The following is a 22,618-nucleotide window of genomic DNA, read 5'->3' as shown; positions in this document are numbered from 1 at the left end:
GAAGATCAAGTTTGGGAAGGATGAATTGTGTAGTGTCACTATGTGCTACCATGAAATCTGGGAGGAAGGCAAGAACAGGTAAGAGGAGGAGGAGAGGAGAGTGGAGGGATGAGAAGAGGAGAAGAGTGGAGATGAGACAAGACGAGATGAGATGAGACGATCTTTTGGGATGTGACTAAGATTTTCTGTTTTTCTTCAGCTTTGGAAATGATGAGGAAAATCTTTGTTTTGATATTTCCAGCCTAAAAATAGCAGAAGATCATTGCCATTTTTCAACAATTATGGGCAAAAATGGAAATATCGAGGCTACATTTGCCCCAGGATTTTAAGCAGAGAAGCAGCACGCTTAATGAGATGCTCAACTTCCACGATATTTTCATGTTTTTCCTCCCTTGCAGCTCTTCCATCTGCTCCACGCGATTTTGCTCTGCTGAACTGTGGGAAGGACACCATGACCATAGGCTGGAAGCCTCCAAAACACAAAGGTGGTTCAAAGATTCTGGGCTATTTCTTGGATCAGCAGGATACAACACAGGCTGACTGGCATGAGACCAACATTAAGCCCATTGCTGAACGGGTTTATACGGTATGGTGTCAGTGTCATATTTGGACTTGGACAAGGATCTCAACCTCTGTCCCTCTCTGATTGCAGACATTTTTTATTAGGGCTGAATCTTTTTCTTTTGCCAAAAAAGCAAAAACAAAATTAAAATGAGTGCTTGATTGTCAGACACTGTGGACAACAAAACTGGAGGAATTAGAAAAGTGCTCTAAAAATACACTAGAAGTTTTTCCATATTCACTAAGCTAGCTTTCCACATCTTGATGCACTTCAGATAATTCATATTCAGCTTCCTGAGTTCCTTCTTTCACTCCAAGAATTCTTTATCTTGTGTTGGCTGGGAATTTTGAGAGTTGAATTTTACATAACTAGGGGTGGGCATCCAGTTGGAAAGGCTGGTTTCAGTTTTTAGTGGGAATACAGAGACATGTCTCTGTAAATGCTATACCTTCTGTTCAAGGCAAGGCTTTGGGAAATGCTCAATATCTCTGGTGATTCTATAGGTCACCAACTTGGATGAAGGACAATTTTATCAATTCCGTGGTTACGCCATGAATATAGTTGGTGTCGGAAAGGTCTCAGAGCCCAGTGATATTTTCAAATGTGAGGAATGGACAATGCCAGAACCAGGTAAAGATCTAATCTTGGATTAAGATTAATATCCAAGCCACATATATTAATAATATGGGATGTTTGGGCATATTAAGCTATAGCTTTGGTTACCTGTAGCCTCCAAAACTGAAGGAGTTGAACTCAATAATAAGGAACCTTCCAATATTATATATCTATGATTCTTTTTGTGAAACACCAAACCTCTTCTAATGTGGACATGGGTGTACATAGAGATGACCTGGGGAAGGAATGTATCTTCCAGAATAAAACATGATTTTAAGCAAGGAAGAGAAAAGAACATTAGAAAGAAATATAAACAATTTACACCTTGACTGTCTTTCGGGGGAAGAAAACATCGTGTCAGGCTTTCAAGATTTGATTATAGATTATATCAATAAAGTAGAGATCCAGTATTTCTTGTGGAATCAGTTCACTGACTTGATCAATGCTGGCTGGAGTATTCTGGTATTCTAAGAGTTGAGGTCCATACATCTTAAAATGGCTAAGGTTGGGAATCACGGGTACAAAGGATCTCTGCAGTATTCCAGAGTACATGCCTCGAAATCCACTCTTCTTTCCAAAACAGGACCTCCTTATGATGTCAGATGTACAGAAGTAAGAGATACCTCTCTGATGCTGCACTGGGAGCCACCTCTGTATACAGGAGCGGGACCAATCCGTGGTTATTACGTGGAGGCCCGCGAGGATGGATCAGATACCTGGGAGCAACTGAATAAACAGCTGATATCAAAGACACACATGAAGGTTTGGGTTGCATTTGACATTCATGCTCCATTTGTGATAATGTCTACAAAAATTTCATGGCAGCAATGTCTAAACCCTTGGTCAGCCATAATATGTGGCTGGGAATTAAGTTCTATGATGGGCCACCAAGTAAATTGCCACACGCTAAATAAACAAATGAGTACATCATTTTTTTTCTTCCATTCAAGTTTTATCTGATTAATTGGAGATTGTCTGGACAAGTTTTCTTGGCAAGGTTTTCAGAAAGGGTTTGTCATTGCCTCCATCGTAGGACTGAGAGAAAGTGACTGGCCTTAAAATCACCTAGCTAGTTTTACACCTGAACCAGGGCTAGAACTCACAGTCTCTTGGTTTCTAGCTTAATGCCTTTACCGCCACACCAAAGTGTCTCTCATCACATATATTAACTGAACAGGATAACAGATAACAGAGTCGGAAGGGACTTCAAAGGTCTTCTAGTAGTCCAACCCCTGCCCAAGCAGGAACCCCTAGACCATTTCCGACAAATGGTTGCCCAATCTCTTCTTAAGAAAACCTCCAGTGTTGGAGCACCCAGAACTTGTGGAGGCAAGTCGTTCCACTGATTGATTGTTCTTGCTTACAGGAAATTCCTCCTTAGTTCTAGGTTGGTTCTCTTCTCTATTAGTTTCCACCCATTGCTTCTTGTCCTGCCCTCAGGGGCTTTGGAGAAACATTAGTCTATCTGAAAATGCATTTCCACAGGTACTGGTTTAACTGGAATAAATTTGGAACCATTTTTGATAGATGCTGTCAGTCAGTGCTGTTTAAGATGTTTAGTTATTATTTATCAAATTTATGTGGCTGTCCATCTCACAAGAAGTGACTATGGGCAGCATACAGCAAAAAGAAAAAAGAAATACAATAATGAATATGTCACACACACACATTTTAAAAGTTTTTGTTTGATTTTTTTTAAAAGCACACAAAAGAGATTTGATCAGCAACATAACTACCCTAAGATCTCACCATTCCTTTGAGGTCCCCAGGCCTGATGACAAAGTCAAATCTTGAGGGACTTCTGGAAAATAAGGAGGGATGAATCTTATAATTCTAGGCTGATTCATAAACTTTCAGCATCAGTTCTAACCTTTGAGATTAAAAAAACAAGACTTACTGGAGGCCAGCAATTAATTTTCCCAAGTGGCCACATGAGAAACTGGGATTGTTGTACAGGGCTGAACCAATAGAACTGTGAAGGTACATAGTCATATACCCACACATATATGTCAACTAAATGTATAGCAGTCACCTTCAAAATAAAAGCAGTCCACATGGGCTGGACAGAAACAGCAAAGGGTCAGATCTGGACTGGAGGCCATAAAATGCTCAGTCTGTCCTAAGTTAAATCTATTCATATTATTTTTAAACAGAAAGATTCATAATGGTGAATCGACAGTGGTCATTTGACCACTCATGGAAGGAGTGTAACCAGGACTTACGAGCACAGAGATTTGTATTTGTGTTTTTAGTACAGTATATATTTTCCCAGCTTAAGACTCCAGATATTGTCAAGCTTATGGCAGTTAATCCAACAAAAGCAAGTTTATCTTTCAGAGTCTTTCTCCACAAGACAGAAGTCTTTCTTATCAAGACAGAAAAAAATGAGATTACAACATTTCAGCAAGTGGATTACTTTCACATTCTAGTCAATTTATTTTTCAATCCTTCAGGGCAGAAACCTATATTTTGTAAGAGCTCCTGTTTGGATGGGAAGGAGGTGATTGTTTCATAGATAACTGAAGAATTCGCACTTAGTAGTTTTCCAAAACTTCTCCGGAAAGTTTATCAAATTACAAATAATCTGTTAGAAATATATTGGTATTGTCTGCAGTTTCGAAACTCTCCAGCCTACATGGCTAATGACCATATGGATTGGCAATTCTGGAATAGGAGAAAGAAATTATCTTTATAATCCATTCAAACAATGTAAATTGCTGGGAGAATTAAGTCAATAATAAATATAAATTCTATTTTTTTTATTTATCATATTTAGAAACTACCCATCTCTCTCATAGAGGAACTCATAGAGGATGGTGTGCAAATAAAATATTAAAAACATAAAAACAGTATGTAAAATTATAAAACAAATAATATTGATCAGTATTCAGAGGGTATCAAATTAGGGAAGGCTGAACTAATTGATTTATTGCTATCACTTTTGGATGTCTCCTTCCCTATTTAGTTCTCAAATTTATATGGCCATCCATCACGTGGACTCTAGGAGGCATACAATAATCTCTTGTTAACTCTATTCCTTCTCTATATTATATTCCCCATCAGCTGAGTGACCTGGAAACTGGGAAATGTTATATTTTCCGAGTGCGAGCTGAGAACAAGGCAGGTGTTGGCCCACCATCACTGCCATCAGATCCTGTGATAGTGAAAACTAAACCAGGTATAAAACTTTTACTTTTCTTCTATCTGTCTATCTATCCATCCATCCTCCATCCATCCATGTATTCATGTATGTATGTATGTATGTATGTATGTATGTATCTATCTATCTATCTATCTATCTATCTATCTATCTATCTATCTATCTATCTATCTATCTATCATCTATCCATGCATTCATCCTCCATCCATGTATCTATGTATCCATGCATCTATGCATCTATATCTCTGTCTGTCTATCACTATCTATCATCTATCTATCATAATTATCATAACAACTAATTCCCACAACACTGTCAAACTATTTACTAAGACTATATTACTATTATTCTTCTTATCCTTCCTATTGCCTATCTCTTCCCACTTATGACTATAACCTGTTGCTTATATCTTTATAATTTATATTGTTTTATTTAGTTTCCTAGTATGACTTGATTGCTTATTTAGTATCCTATAACTATCACTAGTAGCTTATGATTCTTGATGAGTGTATTTTTAATGCACACTGAGAACATATGCACCGAAGACAAATTCCTTGTGTGTCCAATCACACTGGCCAATAAAGAATTCTATTCTATTCTATTCTATTCTATTCTATTCTATTCTATTCTATTCTGTTCTGTTCTGTTCTGTTCTGTTCTATTCTATTCTATTCTATTCTATTCTATTCTATTCTATTCTATTCTATTCTATTCTATTTTTTCCTCTCAACATTGCTGTTCTTTCTGTTTTTCTCCTGTCTTCCTCTCTTTCTCTGCTAACCTTTCTCATCAAAAGCCACCATCTTTTGGGTATTGAGGCTATTTCTTGCCTGAGGAGGAGATAAATGATGATGAAGTTCTTAATTTAGTTCCTGTGTTGAGTTTTTTTTCCCCTCTTTCTTTCTCTCTTTTGCAGGCACCAAAGAAATTGAAGTTGGGGTAGATGAGGAAGGGTTCATTTACTTGGCATTTGAGGCTCCTGAGATGGTTGACACTTCAGAGTTTATTTGGTCCAAAGATTATGAAGGGCCTCCAAATCCTGACCGAGTTGAAATTGTAGACAAAGATGACAAGTAAGTTCTAATGAGAACTTGGAGGAAAACTAGGGTTGCACCTAACTACAGTATTAGTTTCTGTGCCCTCAGGAGTAGCTTGTAGAACTTGTAGAGAATTTTTTCCACACCAGTGACCCTCAAGCTGAGCTTTATCTCCTGGTGATCTGTATTTGTTATTGTCCTCTTATGGGATTTTTTTTTTTCAATTTTCTGTAGCAGGCTGCCAAATTCATAGGAAGCGATCTTTGAAACTAAAAGAAAAAATAAAAAGTTGCTCCCTAATGAAGCAGATTCCTTCAACAGGGGGCTGGATCATTTCATACTTGCCTTTTGATTCATCCCACACTGTCTAGAACTTGCAGGATTGTTTATGGTCTCTGCCACTCAGATGCATCTGTTTCCCCATCTCATTTCAAAGTTGATCTATAGCCCCATTTGTGTGACCAATTTTGAGATCCTTGATGACTTCTGAGCCTGTAATCTTTGCATTTTATGCATAGAGGTCCCATTCAAATCTTTATCTCATGTGCAAAAATCAGACTCTGCCAGATTTATTATCCTGAGTTTACCGTATTTTATTTTATTTGTGTTGTACTTTTGCACAATTTATTCTGTTATACATTTAAGGGGCACGTTTACTGTAGGGCTCCACCTGATTATTAATCTGGGTACCTTCCACAATTACAGGATACAAACATATATGATGTGTAGATTGCACGCTTGCATTTTCTTTTCTTTCAGGTCCAAGGTCATTCTGAAATATGCTACTGAACGGGATCTGGGAACATATTCAGTAGAAGTAACTGATACCGATGAAGACATTTCTGCCAGCCATGTTTTAACTCAGGAAGGTAAATTACAGAAAAATTGTTTTAGCTGTTACACAGATTGTTGGGGCAATATGTTGACTCTGTAAACCACTTATAGAGGGCTGTAAAGCACTATGAAGTGGTATATAAGTCTAAGGGCTGTTGCTCTTGCTATTTGGGGTTAATTTCCCCCTTTCTGTTGCAGATAAATTAGCTAGAAAGTTTTGTATACCTTATCAGTTAGAGACAGAACGGCTAAGGCTGTAATATTTTAGAAAGAATCCCTACTTAATATGCATAATTTTGTATTTATTTATTCTGTCATGGTTATGTAATGTATATTGGAAGTGGTGATCCTTTGAGAACTGTGTGCAACGAAATTTCATTTTAATCTTTGCTAATTAGTGAACATTCAATGTTACAACAAAGTTATTATCCTATCCTATCCTATTCTATTCTATTTCTGGGAGGGCCAGGTATTCTGCATGTAAATATTCTTTCGTTTGTCGCCTATTGCTTCCTAATTATCACGTGGTTCTGTTTTCCAAAAGCTTATAAAAGCTATGCTAATTTATATATTGGGGCCTCTTGATATGTAATTTAGTGCCAAGAGCACATCTCTTTGCACTGCACAGAATAAACAATTTCCTACCTCATGCAAGAAATTGGCTACTTCACACATTGGATGAACAAATTCAGCATTTGGCATGGCCAATTTATGGTTTGACGAATGAAATTATTGTTTTAAAAGGCAATGTGATTCTATGGATTTCAGGCTTATTTTATAGCCTACCGTGAGCTCATGATAGCTATAACAACCATCAACCTTTTCCTCAATCTAGTATTTATGTAACTACAGCAATGGTTGTCCACCTTGGCAACTTTAAGATATGTGGACTTTAACTCTCATGGGATTCAATTCTGGGAGTTGAAGTCCACGTATCTTAAAATTTTCAAGGTTGAGAAACACGGGCTGTAAAACAAAAAGGAAGAACTAGTTTTGGGCATCATGAATACTAAAACACAATCTTGATTCTGTCTCTCAAGTGTGTTCTTGCTCTTCTCATTTCTTAGAACTGGACCGCCTACGAATGATCAGCCAAGAGATTCGAAATCCCTGTAAGTTGCCAATGGATAATAATAGATAATAGTTATTACCACAGCGACACAATACACAATCACTGTATTGTTGTTATGAGCCAGCCTTTCGAATCCTTCCAGATCTTTTGAGATATCAAATGTCTTCTGCAGAGGGTAGCCCACTGGTTTATTGACATCAGACTATCATTGCTTATATCAAGCCCAAACCACATTTTTTCAGTGAAGGTGTGTCTTCCCTCTGAAATAAATGCAGATAACACGACATGTTGAGTGAGACCTGAAGCAGGTTGGGAATGGAGTCAGACCCAGAAATAAGTGGAGATTCCTCCTTGTTCCTTATCTTACTAACATCTTCCTTTTTTCACTACTTGAAAAAAATTAGAATTAGAATTCTTTATTGGCCAAGTGTGATTGGACACACAAGGAATTTGTCTTGGTGCAAATCTCTCAGTGTACATAAAGGAAAAGATTCAAGAGTCAAGAATCATAAAGTACAACACTTAATGATAGTCATAAGGTACAATAAGCAATTGAATGATACTAGAAAACAGTCGATATAAATCGTAAGGATACAAGCGACAACGTTACAGTCATACAGTCACAGGTGGGAGGGGATGGGTAATAAGGAGTGATGAGAAGATTAACAGTAATAGTAGTGCAGACTTTGTAAATAGTTGGACAGTGTTGAGGGAATTATTCGTTTAGCAGAGTGATGGCATTTGGGGAAAAAACTGTTCTAGTGTCTAGTTGTTCTGGTGTGCAGTACTCTATAGCGTCGTTTTGAGGGAAGGAGTTGAAACAGTTTATGTCCAGGATGTGAGAGGTCTAAATATTTTCACAGCCCTCTTTTTGACTCGTGCAGTATACAGGTCCTCGATTGAAGGCAGGTTGGTAGTAACTGTTTTTTTCTGCAGTCCTAATTATCCTCTGAAGTCTGTGTCTGTCCTGTTGGGTTGCAGAACCAAACCAGACAGTTATAGAGGTGCAGATGACAGACTCAATAATTCCTCTAGAACTGGATCAGCAGCTCCTTGGGCAGTTTGAGCTTTCTGAGTTGGCACAGAAAAAAACATTCTTTGTTGTGCTTTTTTGATGACGTTGTTGAAGTTAGGTGTCCATTTTAGGTCATGTGTTATAATAGAACCTAGAAATTTGAAGGTCTCTACTGTTGATACTGTGTTGTCTAGTTTATTATAAATTATCCTGTCTTCTGCAATTTGCAGGGATGAGACAATTTGAATTCAAATTGCTATTTGAATTGATCTTTTGCGTGGATGGATGCATTAGGCAGGGTCCAGGGCTATAAATGGCTCAACTTGAATTGGCTCTCCATCTTTGTGTCAGAGGTCTTCTCTGGCTTTGCTTCCTTATTCTTCTAATAGAGCCTGGAATCTACACCCAGGGGTGGGCTGCTATGGGTTCGCCCGGGTTTGGGTAGACCGGTTGTTAACATTATGGCTGGTTCGGCAAACTGCCGAATCCCACCCCTGGCCGGCCCCACCTGCCCCGCCGCTCCTGCCCTACTGCACCCTTCCCAGGATTCTAAATGAGGCCAGTTTCGGATGTGAGGTAAGTGCAAGGCCCACACGAAGACTCAGGGAGTGGGGAAAACGGGCCCCCCAGAGGCTCCAGAAGTCTGGAAATGGCCCTGTTTCTGGCCTCCAGAGCCTGGGGGAGCTCATTTTCACCCTCCCAGAGGCTTAAGGAAAGCCTTCAGAGCTTGGGGAAGGCGAAAATGCCCCGCTCCCCCCGCCGTGGTGCAGGAGGCCAACTAGGCCACGCTCACCATGGCCACGCCCACCCAGCAACAGGGCAGAGAACTCATGGCTGAAACTTTTGAAACCCACTCCTGTCTACACCCAAAGTTTTGCCACAAAGTTTTGGCTCGTTGCCAAGTGAACGGCCACAGAAGGAGACATATTCAATCTTCTATACAGGTAGCCCTTGACTTACGATCACAACTGGGAGCAGAATTTTCCATTGCTAAGCAAGGTGATTAAGTGAGTCATGCCCAATTTTACAACTTTTTAAAAAAGTAAATCACTGCAATCGATAAGTGAATTGCGTGGTCGTTAAGCAAATCTGGCTTTGCTTTTCAGAGGCTGGCTTAGAAATTTGCAAATGGCAATCATGTAACCCTGACACACTCCAACTGATACAGATATATGCCAGTGTCCAAATTTTGGTCCTGTGATTGTGGAAAGTCTGCAACAGTTGTTAAATGCGAGGACCAGACGGAAGTCGCTTTTTCAGTGCCGTTGTAACTTTGTACGGTCACTAAATGTATGGTAGTGAGTCAAGAACTACCTGTAATTTATCCGATGTCATTAGTCCCTGGGAACTTTATTGGTTAAACTTCACTGCTCAGTTTGGCATTCCCATAATGTCCATTTTCCATTCCTTCTAGTGATTGAGCTGATATCTGGATGGAACATTGACGTTCTGGAGAAAGGGGAAGTACGGCTTTGGCTAGAAGTTGAGAAACTCTCTCCAGAGGCTGAGCTTCATTTGATCTTCAATGAGAAAGAGCTCTCAAGCACCCCAGTGAGTTCACCTCACTCAGTTTAATGCAAACGTCAGGACTGTGTGATGAAAACAAGGCAGCATCTTCTCTGTAGATTCTCCCACCTTCTACACACAAACTGTAATGGAATGTGAGAATGGCCTTGGAAGTCGGAGGGAAGAGATGCTGCCTTGGCTGACAGTGTCTTCTTTCTCTTTACTCATGACTAACTGCTATTTGGTTTTTTACATCAGACGCATAAGATCAACTTTGACAGAGCTAAAGGCCTTGTGGAACTGATCATCCAGGACTTCTGCGAGGATGACAAGGGGTCTTACACTGCCCATGTGAAAGATGGCAAAGCGGAAAATCAATTTACTTTGGCTCTCATTGGGGATGGTATGTAGAAGGCAAAATTTACATCTTCATTAGTTCCTTGGCAGTGTCACTTTTCATGGTTTATACTTGTTGTCATCTTACCTATCATGTTCTTCCTTAACAATTATAACTAATTAACTAGATGAGGACACCATCTTGAAAATATCAGACATTTAATATATAAAGACTATTCTCAACACTTTGATTATGGAATTTCTTCTGTGTCCAGTTAAGATTATTTTTCAGAATTATCTAAAGATCTAAAGAGCCATGGTGGCACAGTGGTTAGAATGCAGTATTGCAGATTAATTCTGCCGACTGCCAGCAGTTTGATTCCCATTGGCTCAAGGTTGACTCCGCCTTCCATCCTTCCAAGGTTGGTAAAATGAGAACCTGGATTGTTGTGGGCAATATTCTGTAAACCTCTTGGAGAGAGCTGTTAAAAGCACTCTGAAGCAGTATATAAGTCTAAGTGCTACTGGTGTTGCTATCTTCCTGTTTGTCCTGATTTCTAATCTTGCACTGTGGTAAGTCTTCAGTGCATTTCTGTGTTGTATTCCTGTATCAATTTTATCATTCTGGGAGATTTTAAACTTTCATAATCTTGTATTAATTTTATTGATTCCTTTTTATTACAGTCTGATTTAGCATTACTCTTCATGCAAAGCAGGTAATGAAAAACATAAAATGGTAATGATGACCATCTGGATGGAGATGCAGAGAAGAAGGAAAATTGTGTTATGTTTGTTGTTTGTTTGTTTGTTTGTTTTTGAGGTGCAAAAATCTTCTTAAGGCCAGCCCTACCATTAGGCAACACCACTACTACTACTACTACTACTACAACTACTACTACTACTACTGCAAAAAAATATTATTTGGGCCTATCTCTAAAAGGAGCAAATAGCTGGTTTTTTTAGTTTCCTGGTAGTGTTACTAGGAAAGCCCATAATGTGATCTTGCAAGTATTTTCTGCCTCAGTTGACGTAATAAGTGGGTGTTGTGAATCCTGGCTGACATGAAAGTATTTTCTGTTCTCCCGTAGGCAATGAAGTATTTGGGGGTGATTCTAATCTTTGGTTCTGAAACTCTAAAGCAAGCTTTAGGGAAACATGTTCAGACAGTGCAGGAAGAGTCATCTGCTCCCCTGGAGCAACGGACATTCCTATGGCTCTGTATAATTGCAGACCAGGAAGTGGCCATTCCTGTGTCTTTCCAACCCCTTCAGAGGAAGCTAAGAGGCTGTCACTTCCAGGAAATTCTTTCCCTCATTTGAATAAGCTGTATCTGTAGCTAGAAGGTAAACGGTTCTTCAATTGTCTACCCACTCAACCATGTACAGTAATGGCTGATCCAATATTTCTTTCGTTCTTTCTTTCTCTTCTCCTTCTCCTTCCCCTTCCATTTTTTTCTTCTCCTTTCCTTCCACTTCCATTTCTTCCCCTTCCCCTTCTCCTTCCATTTCTTTTCTTTCTCCTTCCACTACTTCTTCCCTTTCTCCTTCCCCTTCCTCTTCTTCTCCTTCCCTTCCTCCTTCTCCTTCCCCTTCCATTTTTCCTCCTCCTTCCCTTTCCCTTTCCCCTTCTCCTTTGTCCTCTACTTCTGTTGCTCCTCCTCCTCCTCCTCCTCCTCTTCCTTCCAGATTTTGATAAACTTAAAGCAGAGGCTGATGCCAAAAAGAAGGACTGGAAAAGAAAACACGGTAAGCCATGCTGTCAGCCTAAAAGAGCCATACTCTTCCCCAAAGGATGTAAAATAGGACAAGTCTTCCTTAGAAAGAAAGGCAAATGAGCCATTATTAAAATGAGACCTCCCAAAACATAAGTAAGAAGGGAACTGGAGCTCTTGTAGGAAGTAAAACAGAAACATTTCAAAGAATTTTACATTTGTTGCCCCTGATCTGTTACCCCATCCTACTCAATCAATTCAGTCACTTATTCAGCTAAACCTCTTTAGCAGTTTTTCGGCAACACTTAGCCACCCTAAACTGGGTCAAAAGTTATCAGAGAAAAAAATAGCATCACCATTTAAATTTGTTCTAAACCAGTTTTTCTGATTTGGTCCCAGGAGGTTAACCGTGTTAGCTGTACCTGGGCAATTTATTACAGGTCAAGATTAGAGGATTTTCAAACTGCAATCTACCCAGGGTCCCCTTTTTAGAACGAGATGGGTGGCATATAAATTTAATAAATAAATAAATCCTTCTTACTTGCCCAGTGCAATCCAATCAAAATACTCGGGATTCATTTTTTTAAATTTAATTGTGGCTGTGGAAAGTCCTCATGCAGAACTGCAGGCACGGCCTAAAAGGGAGAGGGGAGAATCAGGGTGACTTTTTTTTATTTCAAGCAAGATATTTCTAACAATTAGGAAATCATTACATGATACGCGGCGATGTGGGGATTTCCCCTCCTTTGCTTATTATGAAATATGGGTATTTTTCCATTCCTTTCTTAGACAAGCCCAATCAGGAAGCAAGGCAGTTTTGCAAGAACAAGGAAGACTGGTTTTTACCTGCTCAGCTGATGAAATGCCTAGCAGAACGGCTGTTTCTTTACCGGGTGGCAGGCTGATATGCCATACGAGCATGGTGTTGGGAAAGCTAGTTTTAAAGTTTCAGGTAGTCCTCTACTTAAACCATTTGTTTAGTGACTGCTCAAAGCGCTGAAAAAAAGTGACATGACCATTTTTCACACGTACGACCTTTGCAGCATCTCCTTGGTCACGTGATCAAAATTCAGGCACTTGGCAACTGGCATGCATTTATGGTGGTTGCAGTGTCCTGAGGTCATGTGATTCCCCTTCTGTGACCATCCAACAAGCCAAGTCAATGGGGAAGCCAGATTCACTTAATGACAGTGTTCCTAACTGCAGTGATTCAATTAACAACAGTGCAGTGGTGGGATTCAAACTTTTATACTACCGGTTCTGTGGGCGTGGCTTGGTGGCCGTGGCCGGGGAAGGATATACTGCAAAATCCCCCTTCCCCCTTCCCCAACCCACTAACCTGCTTTCCAGCTCCGTTCTCCTATGCAGGGCAACCAAAGAAGACCCAGCCAATCAGCTGGGACTCAATGGGAGGTGGAGAAGAGATGGGGGCGGGGCCAGTCAGAGGTGGTATTTGCTGGTTCTCCGAACTACTCAAAATTTCCACTACTGGTTCTCCAGAACTGGTCAGAACTGACTGAATATCACCTCTGTGTCTGTAGCAACAAAGTTCCTAAAACAGGACAAAATTCACTTAACAATTAGTAACTTAGTAGCTTAGTAACAGAAATGTTGGGTTCAGTTCCGGTTTTAAGTGAAGGATTACCTGTCATTCAAGAAAATTTAGCCATTTCCACATTAGAATCTTATAGCATCTTCACTGCAACACCCAGGCATTGTTGAAGAGATATAAATCCTGTCCACATTATTGCGGTTTTGGCACAACCATAGTTGGTTGACTGTAGAAGATGCTATAAAGCAGGGGTGTCAAATACAAGGCCTGCGGGCCAGATCTGTCCCACTTGGTGCTTATATCTGGCCTGTGGGGCCACCCTGGAAACCATGAAGGACCAGCCCATGGTGCCCCTGCCAGCAAAAACGGAGCTTGGGAGGGCCGTCCACTGGAGCTCCATTTTCACTGGCAGAGTGCTCAGGCCACCACAGGCGCCCTGACACGAGTGAGGTCAAACTGGCCACACCCATCCCGGCCCCCCGAGATCAAACCCAACCCTGATGCGGCCCTCAATGAAATTGAGTTTGACATCCCTGTTATAAAAGCTTACTGCAGAAATTACTTCAGTCCAATTTCCACATTTTTTTTTAATGTGAATGAGACACCTTTCTCTAAATTAAGAGTTAGAGGATGTACTGGCTAGGAGTCTGAGTGTGGAAATCCACTACAGGTCATCCTCAACTTACGATCACAACGGAGCCCAAAACTTCTGTGGTTAAGTGAGAAATTTGTTAAGTGAATTTGCCCCATTCTATGACTTTTCTCGCCACATTTGTTAAGTGAATCACTACAGTTTTTAAATTCGTAACACAGCTGTTAAGTGAATCTGGTTTCCCCATTGCTTGTCAGAAGGTCGCAAAGAAGGATCACATAATTCCAGGACACTAACTGTCATAAATGTGAGTTCAGTTGTCAAGCATCTGAATGTAAATCACCTAACCATACGATGTTGCAATAGTCATAAGTCATTTTTTCAGCGCCATGGTAACTTCAAACGGTCACTAAATGAACTGGTGTAAGTCGATGACTACCTGTATATGGTAGATGTCAACTTGCAGAAGTCTGAAGTCCTGAGCCACCACAAGGTCATCCCAAAGGTGCTTGGATAAGATTGGTCACTAGATGGCATCCTAAGACACAGGCAAGCCATCCAAAGATGTTCAGCGCTGGTATTTTTTTTTTCTCCTCCTTTCACAGGTCCTCATTTTATTGAACAACTGGCATGGAAGGTCACCGAAGACTGTGAAGTCCTGCTGACTTGCAAGGTAAACACTTCTTTCCCCATAGTTGCACTTCACCAAACAAAGCTATGTTTTACAATTTTAGCTGTCTTTCTCATTTGATGAAGCGCTGGAAGCCATGATGGATAGGACTTTAACCACGTGACTGATATTACAGTAGTCCTTGAGTTATAACCATAATAGAGCCTGCCCATCATAGCCACAACTTGTGACAGTCTTAAATTGGATCACATGTGACTGAGATGATTTTCAGCAGTCGTTAAGTGAATCACCAAGGTCATTAAACAAACTAAAGGTGCAATTTTGCCAACAACTGGAAGTAAATTCTGGTTTTTTGCAAAACCCTCGTAAAATGCAGTCATGTGACACTACCAAGCACCCTAAGTCTGGTCATGTGACTGTGCGGAGGGCGTGTCCATTAGAACTTCCAATCCAGCTGGTAAACACCAGGTACATCATAACTTTGAATGGTTGCTAGTCCTATTTTTACAATATCAGTTCTGCCCATGTCAAATTGGAGATGAGGTGGGTTGAGGCAGAGTCATGAACACAATGTGGTCAATGGTACACAGGGCAAATTTATGTTTTTCTCCCCAAGATGTAGGTGTTCCTCCAGTGAGTTTTCCATTTCAGGCATTTTTTTTGGCCTTAGAGAGCCACTTCCACAATATCTCAGCCAGGTTAAAATGCAGAAGGGAAGGTCACTGGAAAAAGCTAAGCTTCCTTCTTTGAGGTAGGAATGGTGAATGACTTCATGCAGTGCAACTGAACTTGCTATCATTTTGCAAATGGTATCTGCTGCACATCACGTGCTTCAAATTTTTGTAACAAGATTTATAACTGCTAAAATGCAGTCCCCAAAAATTTAGTGAGCAAGTATTTATCAAAATAAAGTTTCTTTCTTTCTTTCTTTCTTTCTTTCTTTCTTTCTTTCTTTCTTTCTTTCTTTCTTTCTTTCTTTCTTTCCTTCCTTCCTTCCTTCCTTCCTTCCTTCCTTCCTTCCTTCCTTCCATCCTTCCTTCCTTCCATTAGGCATCAAACATGAAGAAGGATACTTCTTTTCAATGGTTCTTTGATAACAAAGCCCGCTCAGATGGTCAATATAATTCAAACACAGGAGCTGGAACCCTACAAATTAAAAGAGTAAGTTTATCCTGAGTTAATGATTAAATTAATAAAATTACCTACAAAATAGGAAAGAAATGGAATGTCATAAATGAAAGAACAGAGTTGGAGTTTTGTTTTTTGTCACTGTAGCTTTTTCCAGTTTCGTACCAGTTTAGAAACTCAAATTCCACAGACAATTCTATTTCCCCATTACTGTTACCTACAAATGGGAGAAGGTGTGGCTTCGTCCACTATCATAGGTCTTTTAAAACATATTGTGGAACCTACCAGGTAAACCATCCATAACTGGACAATATATTTGTTGGAACTAAACAAAATAGCAGTAAAAAGTGTGCAAACTTTTGAGTTCTGCAGAATTCTTCATTAAAAGAAATGTTGGAAAAATATAAAATGAGTAAGAAGCAAGGAACACTCTCAAATTAGGTCTGTTTCTTTTTTTTTAGGATACTTGCTTTTAGATTCAGCGGAACATACTTTCCATGTGTCCAGTCTCTCCTTGATGGTGCACCTTTCCACTGATTAAGTGTTCTCTGCTACTTCTTTGTCTGGCCCTCCTCAAATATTGTCCCATCTAGTCCTTCTCCTTCTTAGACCAGACCTATCTAGTTCCCACAACTATTCATCGTACGGTTATAGGGATTGGCAATATGAGACTCTGACATTAACTCTGACCCATCTGTTCCTATAGATATTGAACAATTTTTAATTGTTTTTTTTAACATAAAATGGTACCGTCACACATCAACTGATATTTTCTGGGCAATTTCAAGATACTTCATTTTCTAACCTGTATCTGTGTTCACACAACATGCTACACTAACTAAAAAGGGCTGGCCCTCTTCGTGCTTTGTGTGAAATGTAGGAACTCAGCCAGTCTTTTACAAGTAGTGTGAGCCAGGCCACCACATTAAACAACTGCATAATTCATTTATTTGGTCATTGTGGAATAGGGATGCACAGCTGCAACTGGGTTTTTCTAACTTGGATTTAGGGTTCAGTGTGTTGTGCAAACCCAGATATCATCTCTATATTTTGCTAGATTACCAAAGCAGACAAAGGAGTCTACAAAGCTGTGGTTTCTGATGACCGCGGACAAGACACAACCCAATTGGATCTTACAAAGGAAGGTACAATCCTTTTTTCTTCACTGGCCAAAATATTATTTGTTCATTCAGAACAGACTTCCCAAATCTGATGCTTTGGCAATATTTTGTGCAATTTTCACCCAATTTGGCCAAAAGAAAGCAGAAGAATTTAAATTCTGCATGACAATCAGTAAGGAGGAAGTTAAAATAGAAGAAAGATTTTAAAATACGCCTTTATTTTGTTGTGACAGAGGGCTGGGGAAAATATTTAAGATTTTTCCAGTTCACAACCAGTTAGCTGAACAGGACTGAGAATGACAGCACGTGAATTCAGAGATATAGCCAAGTTTTTACTGATGTAACATTTTCATTAAACCATGCAGTGGATAAGTAGTCTTTCAAAGAAGCTGGTGTGTTGGTGAGATCACTTCTGGGAGTCAGTGGAGTTTGTAAAATTGGGATCTTACATTAGCACCTACACTACCTTTAGCAGTGAAGGATGATAATCTCTTGGCTTAACCTTCCTTCAAAGATTGTCATTTGATTGTTGTGAATGTCTGAACAATGTGATCCCATCCCATTCATGTCGGAGGCCCCGCATAAGGTGCTTCTGGATTAAAAGGATTAGCTGGTGATATTACCATGGGCTGGGAGACACTCGCAAGAGCTCCTTTCATGTCCCAGTCAAGGAGCTAGTGTGAATGACGGGAGCTCACCTGACCACACAGCAGCACTCAGGTCTTGAAAGTGGGCCTGCTAACCTCCAGCCCAGCATCCTAACCACGTGAGCCCTAACTCTTAACAATGTGATGATGTAAAATATGGGAGAACTGGCTTTTTTTAACCTGGATTTGAGAAAGGTTTGCAGTGGTGGAGTAGAAAGAAAATATTCTTTTTGGTTCTTTTATTTAGAGACTTATCTACACCTTTTCTGGGTTATCTGGTTCTAAACAGCAGAAAACCATGATATTGATTTTTGGAAGTTGTGACTGGAAGGACCTCTGGGGTCAGGAATCACATATATTCCTCAGGCTGAAGGCTACCTGGTCCTGATCTAAATGAAATGTTTCCTTGTCGTTCAACAGTCACTAATAAATGTCAGAGGAAACCCAAGTTTAGCCAGGACAAAACTAAACATTATCTACAGCGTCTTGCTTGCTATATGGTGCTATTCTTTACTATTATGTGATGCATTCTGTTTTACAGCATTTGATGACATCCTCAAGGAGCTGGCCAGAATCAGTAGTAAGTTGCTGACCTTCAGATCCTGTTCTGGTGCCATTTATTGTACCCAAGGCACAGGAGATAGGATTCCCTTTCCATAAAATGTTCTTCTTTGGACTTCAGCTTAGATTTGGATTTCTAGTCTCATCAATCCCAGGCAGCTAAGAATTATGGGAGATAGAGCCAAAATATTTGGAGGGCCTTTGGGTTCTTGTCCTTGCTATAAAGAACTAAAATTAGTTTAATTTATCAGGGAAAGTCTAATTGTCTTTCCTGAAGTATCTCTCTCTCTTTTTCTGACTTTTTTTATTAGTTCTTTCTGCATCACCTTTGAAAGTGCAGCCAACTGTAGAAGGCATCAAGATCTACAGTGAAGTAAAGTACTACACAGATGCCATGAAGACCACCTGGTACCACAAGTATGTGCTTTTATCCTGTGACTCTAAGTTTGTAAGGTAAGGTGTTGTTATGGGGCAGACAGAGGAGGGTCTATGACAATTTGCCACAGCCAACTCACCATAGCCAACTCACCATGGTCAACTCACCATGGCCAACTCACGGCTAACTTGCCATGACCACCTCGGCACAGGACAGCTTGCTGCGGGACAAGAGTTACACTAATACCAAAGAAATAGTGGAACAGAATCATTAAAGAAAGGATGCAAAAGGAGGGACAGAATGAAATGTGAACAGCAAAAATGAATATATTTTTTGTTTATTTTAAATAATTAAATAGAATTGTTAAATTGTCCCACAGCGAGTCGTCTTGTGGCGAGTTGGCTGTGGCAACTTATCCAGTGGTGAGTAGGCCATGGAGAATTGGCCATGGAGAGTTGGCTATGGTGAATTGGTCGCAGCAAGTTGGCTGTGGCAAGTTGTCCCCTTCCCAACAGAGGATGCATAAGGCTAAGCTTAAGGAGAGCTTAGCTTAATAAGCTAAGCTTAAGGAGAGGGATGCCTACCCAAACTTTGCCAGGACCCTCCCTTTTGTGGGATCCCTTTCCTCCTCCCTGCTCAACATCCTGTAGATCATCCAGAAAACCCTCAGCCTTGCAAAGTTATTTGTTTCAACTGATTCAGGTTCTTAATCCTATTTTGCTCCAGAGCTAATAGTAACTAAAAATTGTCTGTCCATGGTTTTGTGATGGAATGTTGTCTGGATTCCCAGGTAGGAGGGGTTGCAATCCAAAGTACCAAAAGACAGCAAAGTTTAGATAGTTTGGTTGGGAAGGAAAGGATCAAGATTGCTCCTTCTTAGAAATGCTCAAAGTCTATCTCTAATGACATAAGTAGTTGCTTTAGTTTGGCAAGATATATGACTATAGGTGAGGAACAATAAAGTAAATTGTTTAGAAGTGTGGGAGTTTTTTGTTTTGTTTTTGGAGCCTGACAAGTTTACAGCACAGGTGAAATATGGCTCGTGGTGTCCTGCCTTGGGACAGCGATGGCTCATGTGGTTAGGAAGCTGAGTCAAAAGACCATTGGAGGTCAACAGCTCAGCAGTTCAAAACCCGAGAGCAAGCCACATGATGAAATGAGCTCCTATCAGTTCACTCTAGCTCCTGCCCACCTAGTAGTTTGAAAGCATTCAAATGCAAGTAGATAAATGGGTACCACTTTGATGGGAAAATCAGGGACATAAAAGGAACCCCCTCGAGCATCCCCTGGGCAACAGTGATGTCACCAGCTAATTCTTTTAACCTGGAAGCACCTTAGTAGGCAGCTTTGTAGGGCTACCATCATTAAGATGCTTATAGCATAACTACGAACACAAAATGAAAGAGAGATGTTGTTTAAGCAGGGATATCCAATCTTGGCAACTTTAAGACATGTGGGGAATTCTGAGAGATACAGTGCACAGGTCTTAAAGTTGCCATGGTTGGACAATTATAGTTTGGAGGCTGTATATTAACTGACGACTTAATCACCTGCTTTACCTTCAGTGACAAGCGTCTAGAAGGAGGAGATCGCTTGAAAATAGGAACAACCATGGACCAGGTTTGGTTGCACATCCTTGATCCGAAGGAGTCTGACCGAGGCAAATACACCCTGGAGCTCACTGATGGGAAAGAGATGCGCAAATTGACAACTGACCTATCTGGGAAAGGTAAACCTCACTCCCTTCTCCTTCTACCACTGATGATGTTACACAGCAGGGTGATGAAACGTCTTCAAGAAAACGACAAAGCTGAGAACACAAGGACCACACATTATAGACTTCTCAAGAGAGCATTGCAACATCCAAAATATTAGGACTGATTTGTTCTAGATTCCATTTGTCTGTTTTCTTGGCTGTCTGCGATCTTCTCAGGAGCCTTCTCCAACACCGAGGTTCAAAAGCATCAATAGCCTTTCAAAACCCAACTTTTCCTTACATAGAAAGTCAATTTATTTTCACCTGTTATTAAAAGATTACCATTTACATAGCTATAGCTAAACCCTACTGTGTTTCCTTTCATTCTTTTTACAGGAAATCCATGACTTACTTAAGGTTTATTTAGTGACTGTTTGAAGTTAAAATGACACTGAAAAAAGTGACAGGACTGTTTTTTACACTTATGACCATTGCAGCATCCCCATGGTCACATGATCAAAATTTGGATGCTTGGCAACTGGCTCATATTTATGATGGTTGTAGTGTCCTGGGGTCATGTGATCTCCTTTTGCCACTTTCTGACACACAAAATCAATGGGGAAAACAGATTCAATTTACAACTGTGTTACTAACTTCTCAATTGCAGTGATTCACTTAACAACTGTGGCAAGAAAAGGCATAAAGTGAGGCAAAATTCAGTTAACAAATGCCTAACTTAGCAACAGCAATGTTGGGCTCAATGTTGGGCTTGGTCGTAAGTCGAGGACTCCCTGTATTACTTTTGATTTTAATTTCTAGAGAAACCTTTTCTTTTCAATACAACCCCCAGAGAAGTTCCCATTCTATGCAGCAATAGTTTGTGTGAGGACTTGAATGCTTCTATTTGAGAGTGTTAAAAAGAAACCTTGCTTTTTCCATTTATTTCAAATGTAATGACAAGCATTGTTTACTAGGAATGTACATTTCACCTGAGTTACATATGGTTGTAGCTTATTTTATTGATTAGATCATATCAAAATATAAGAGTTCCAAACACAAATTATTACTAAAACCCTATAAAAACAATTTAAAATGAATTTGGAATACAATACAATTTAAAATGAAATTGGAATAAAGTACAACTTAATATAGAGATAAATAAAATAAGATAAAAGTATATTTCAGTATCACCCCTACAATCTACCCCAATGAGTCCCACATATGCCGATCTTAACCGAACCATTTTATTCAAGTCCTGTGCAATATTAAATGTTGTTTTCAAATTCTGACCACACAGAAGACAGGTTGTTTTAATATGGGGTTCCAAATGGGTCATTTGTTTAGTATATGAAACAAGGTACCCGGTGGTGGCATTCAGCCGGTTCGCACCAGTTTGGGCGAACTGATTTTTAAATTACGTACCCAGCCCCGCTATCAAAGTGGATCCTGGGCACTGCGCTGCAGTTGAGAAATGGGCAATGGCCGGTGCGAGGGAAGAAAAATGCCGCTTTCCCTCTTTCTTCTCCCTGCTCCTTCTCCTTCCCTCATGCCGGCCGCTCCATTGCCCATTTCTCCATTGCAGCACAGCGCCCAGGATCCTCTTTGGTAGCGGGAGGGGGGTGTAATTTAACAACCAGTTCCGTCACGGTCAGGTTGGCTGTCGTGGGAAGCTCGTCCCGCACGTGCAGCGGAGCTGGAGGATGGGGATGGACCACACTTCCTGGGCGAACTGGTTGTTAAATTATTTGAATCCCACCACTGAAGGTACCTGTCTCTCACCCTCTTAGACAGACAACAATCAAATAGTAAGTGAGCCAAGTCTTCTACCTCTGCTGCTCCACAAATGCAGATACGTCCATTATATTTTATTTTTCTGGTATAATTCTGGGTCCCAATGGCAATTCCTACAACTGCATTCATATATAAGAATAGGTTTTAAAATGGAAGCATCTGGATGAGAGAAGAACCAAAGAACTTTTAAAATTCCACATTTTGTTAGCTGTTCTTCCCCCATTTCCTGTAGTTACCATTTCTTCAAGACAACCCTTGTTTTTCTTGCTTCCTTTCTGTAGCTTTCGACGATGCGCTCGCCGAACATCAAAGGCTGAAGTAAGTAGGCTGGGGTTATGGTTATTGTTTGCTCTGAACAGCTTCCTTTTTTTTAGAAAACAAACACATTTGGAGAATCGATTGCGTTAGACCGCGGTCTCCAACATTTCCGGCTTTGTGGACCGGTGGTAGCAATGGCAGACAAGGGAGGAGGGGAGAGGTGGAGAGAGGAGATGGTTTTGCACAAGTAGCAGATAAGAGCACTCATGCACGCAGATCCCCTTTGGCAGGCGGTTCAGTATGGGCCACGGCCCGGAACTGGGCTGTGGCTCAGGGTTTAAGGACCCCAAATGTAAGATCTGCTGGCTGGATATTTTGCTTAAGAAACCTGAAACATGCAGTACTTGGGATTGTTGTGT

The 22,618-nt window shown here is 40.3% G+C and overlaps 1 protein-coding gene across 1 annotated transcript in view; it reads left to right on the top strand.

Moving 5' to 3' along the window:
* MYOM3 (myomesin 3) overlaps positions 1 to 22,285 on the top strand; it is a 49,890-nt gene extending 27,605 nt beyond the window's left edge. The window contains exons 18-34 of the mRNA XM_026702847.2: positions 399 to 586; positions 1,066 to 1,192; positions 1,761 to 1,939; positions 4,241 to 4,355; positions 5,252 to 5,408; positions 6,132 to 6,241; positions 7,274 to 7,318; positions 9,708 to 9,844; positions 10,058 to 10,202; positions 11,821 to 11,880; positions 14,596 to 14,663; positions 15,672 to 15,782; positions 16,807 to 16,894; positions 18,059 to 18,097; positions 18,390 to 18,495; positions 20,020 to 20,183; positions 22,223 to 22,285. Of these exons, the coding sequence (XP_026558632.2) occupies positions 399 to 586; positions 1,066 to 1,192; positions 1,761 to 1,939; positions 4,241 to 4,355; positions 5,252 to 5,408; positions 6,132 to 6,241; positions 7,274 to 7,318; positions 9,708 to 9,844; positions 10,058 to 10,202; positions 11,821 to 11,880; positions 14,596 to 14,663; positions 15,672 to 15,782; positions 16,807 to 16,894; positions 18,059 to 18,097; positions 18,390 to 18,495; positions 20,020 to 20,183; positions 22,223 to 22,263 (1,880 nt within the window). The 3' untranslated portion in view covers positions 22,264 to 22,285. The remainder of the gene's footprint in view (positions 1 to 398; positions 587 to 1,065; positions 1,193 to 1,760; positions 1,940 to 4,240; positions 4,356 to 5,251; positions 5,409 to 6,131; positions 6,242 to 7,273; positions 7,319 to 9,707; positions 9,845 to 10,057; positions 10,203 to 11,820; positions 11,881 to 14,595; positions 14,664 to 15,671; positions 15,783 to 16,806; positions 16,895 to 18,058; positions 18,098 to 18,389; positions 18,496 to 20,019; positions 20,184 to 22,222) is intronic.
* The last annotated feature ends 333 nt before the right edge of the window (positions 22,286 to 22,618 follow it).

This window comes from Pseudonaja textilis, chromosome 10, assembly GCF_049901715.1.
Source record: "Pseudonaja textilis isolate UNSWEBS1 chromosome 10, rPseTex1.2, whole genome shotgun sequence".
Lineage (NCBI taxonomy): Eukaryota > Metazoa > Chordata > Lepidosauria > Squamata > Elapidae > Pseudonaja > Pseudonaja textilis.
Note: the sequence above shows the minus strand (reverse complement) of the source record. Positions and strands in the feature narration are given on the sequence as shown.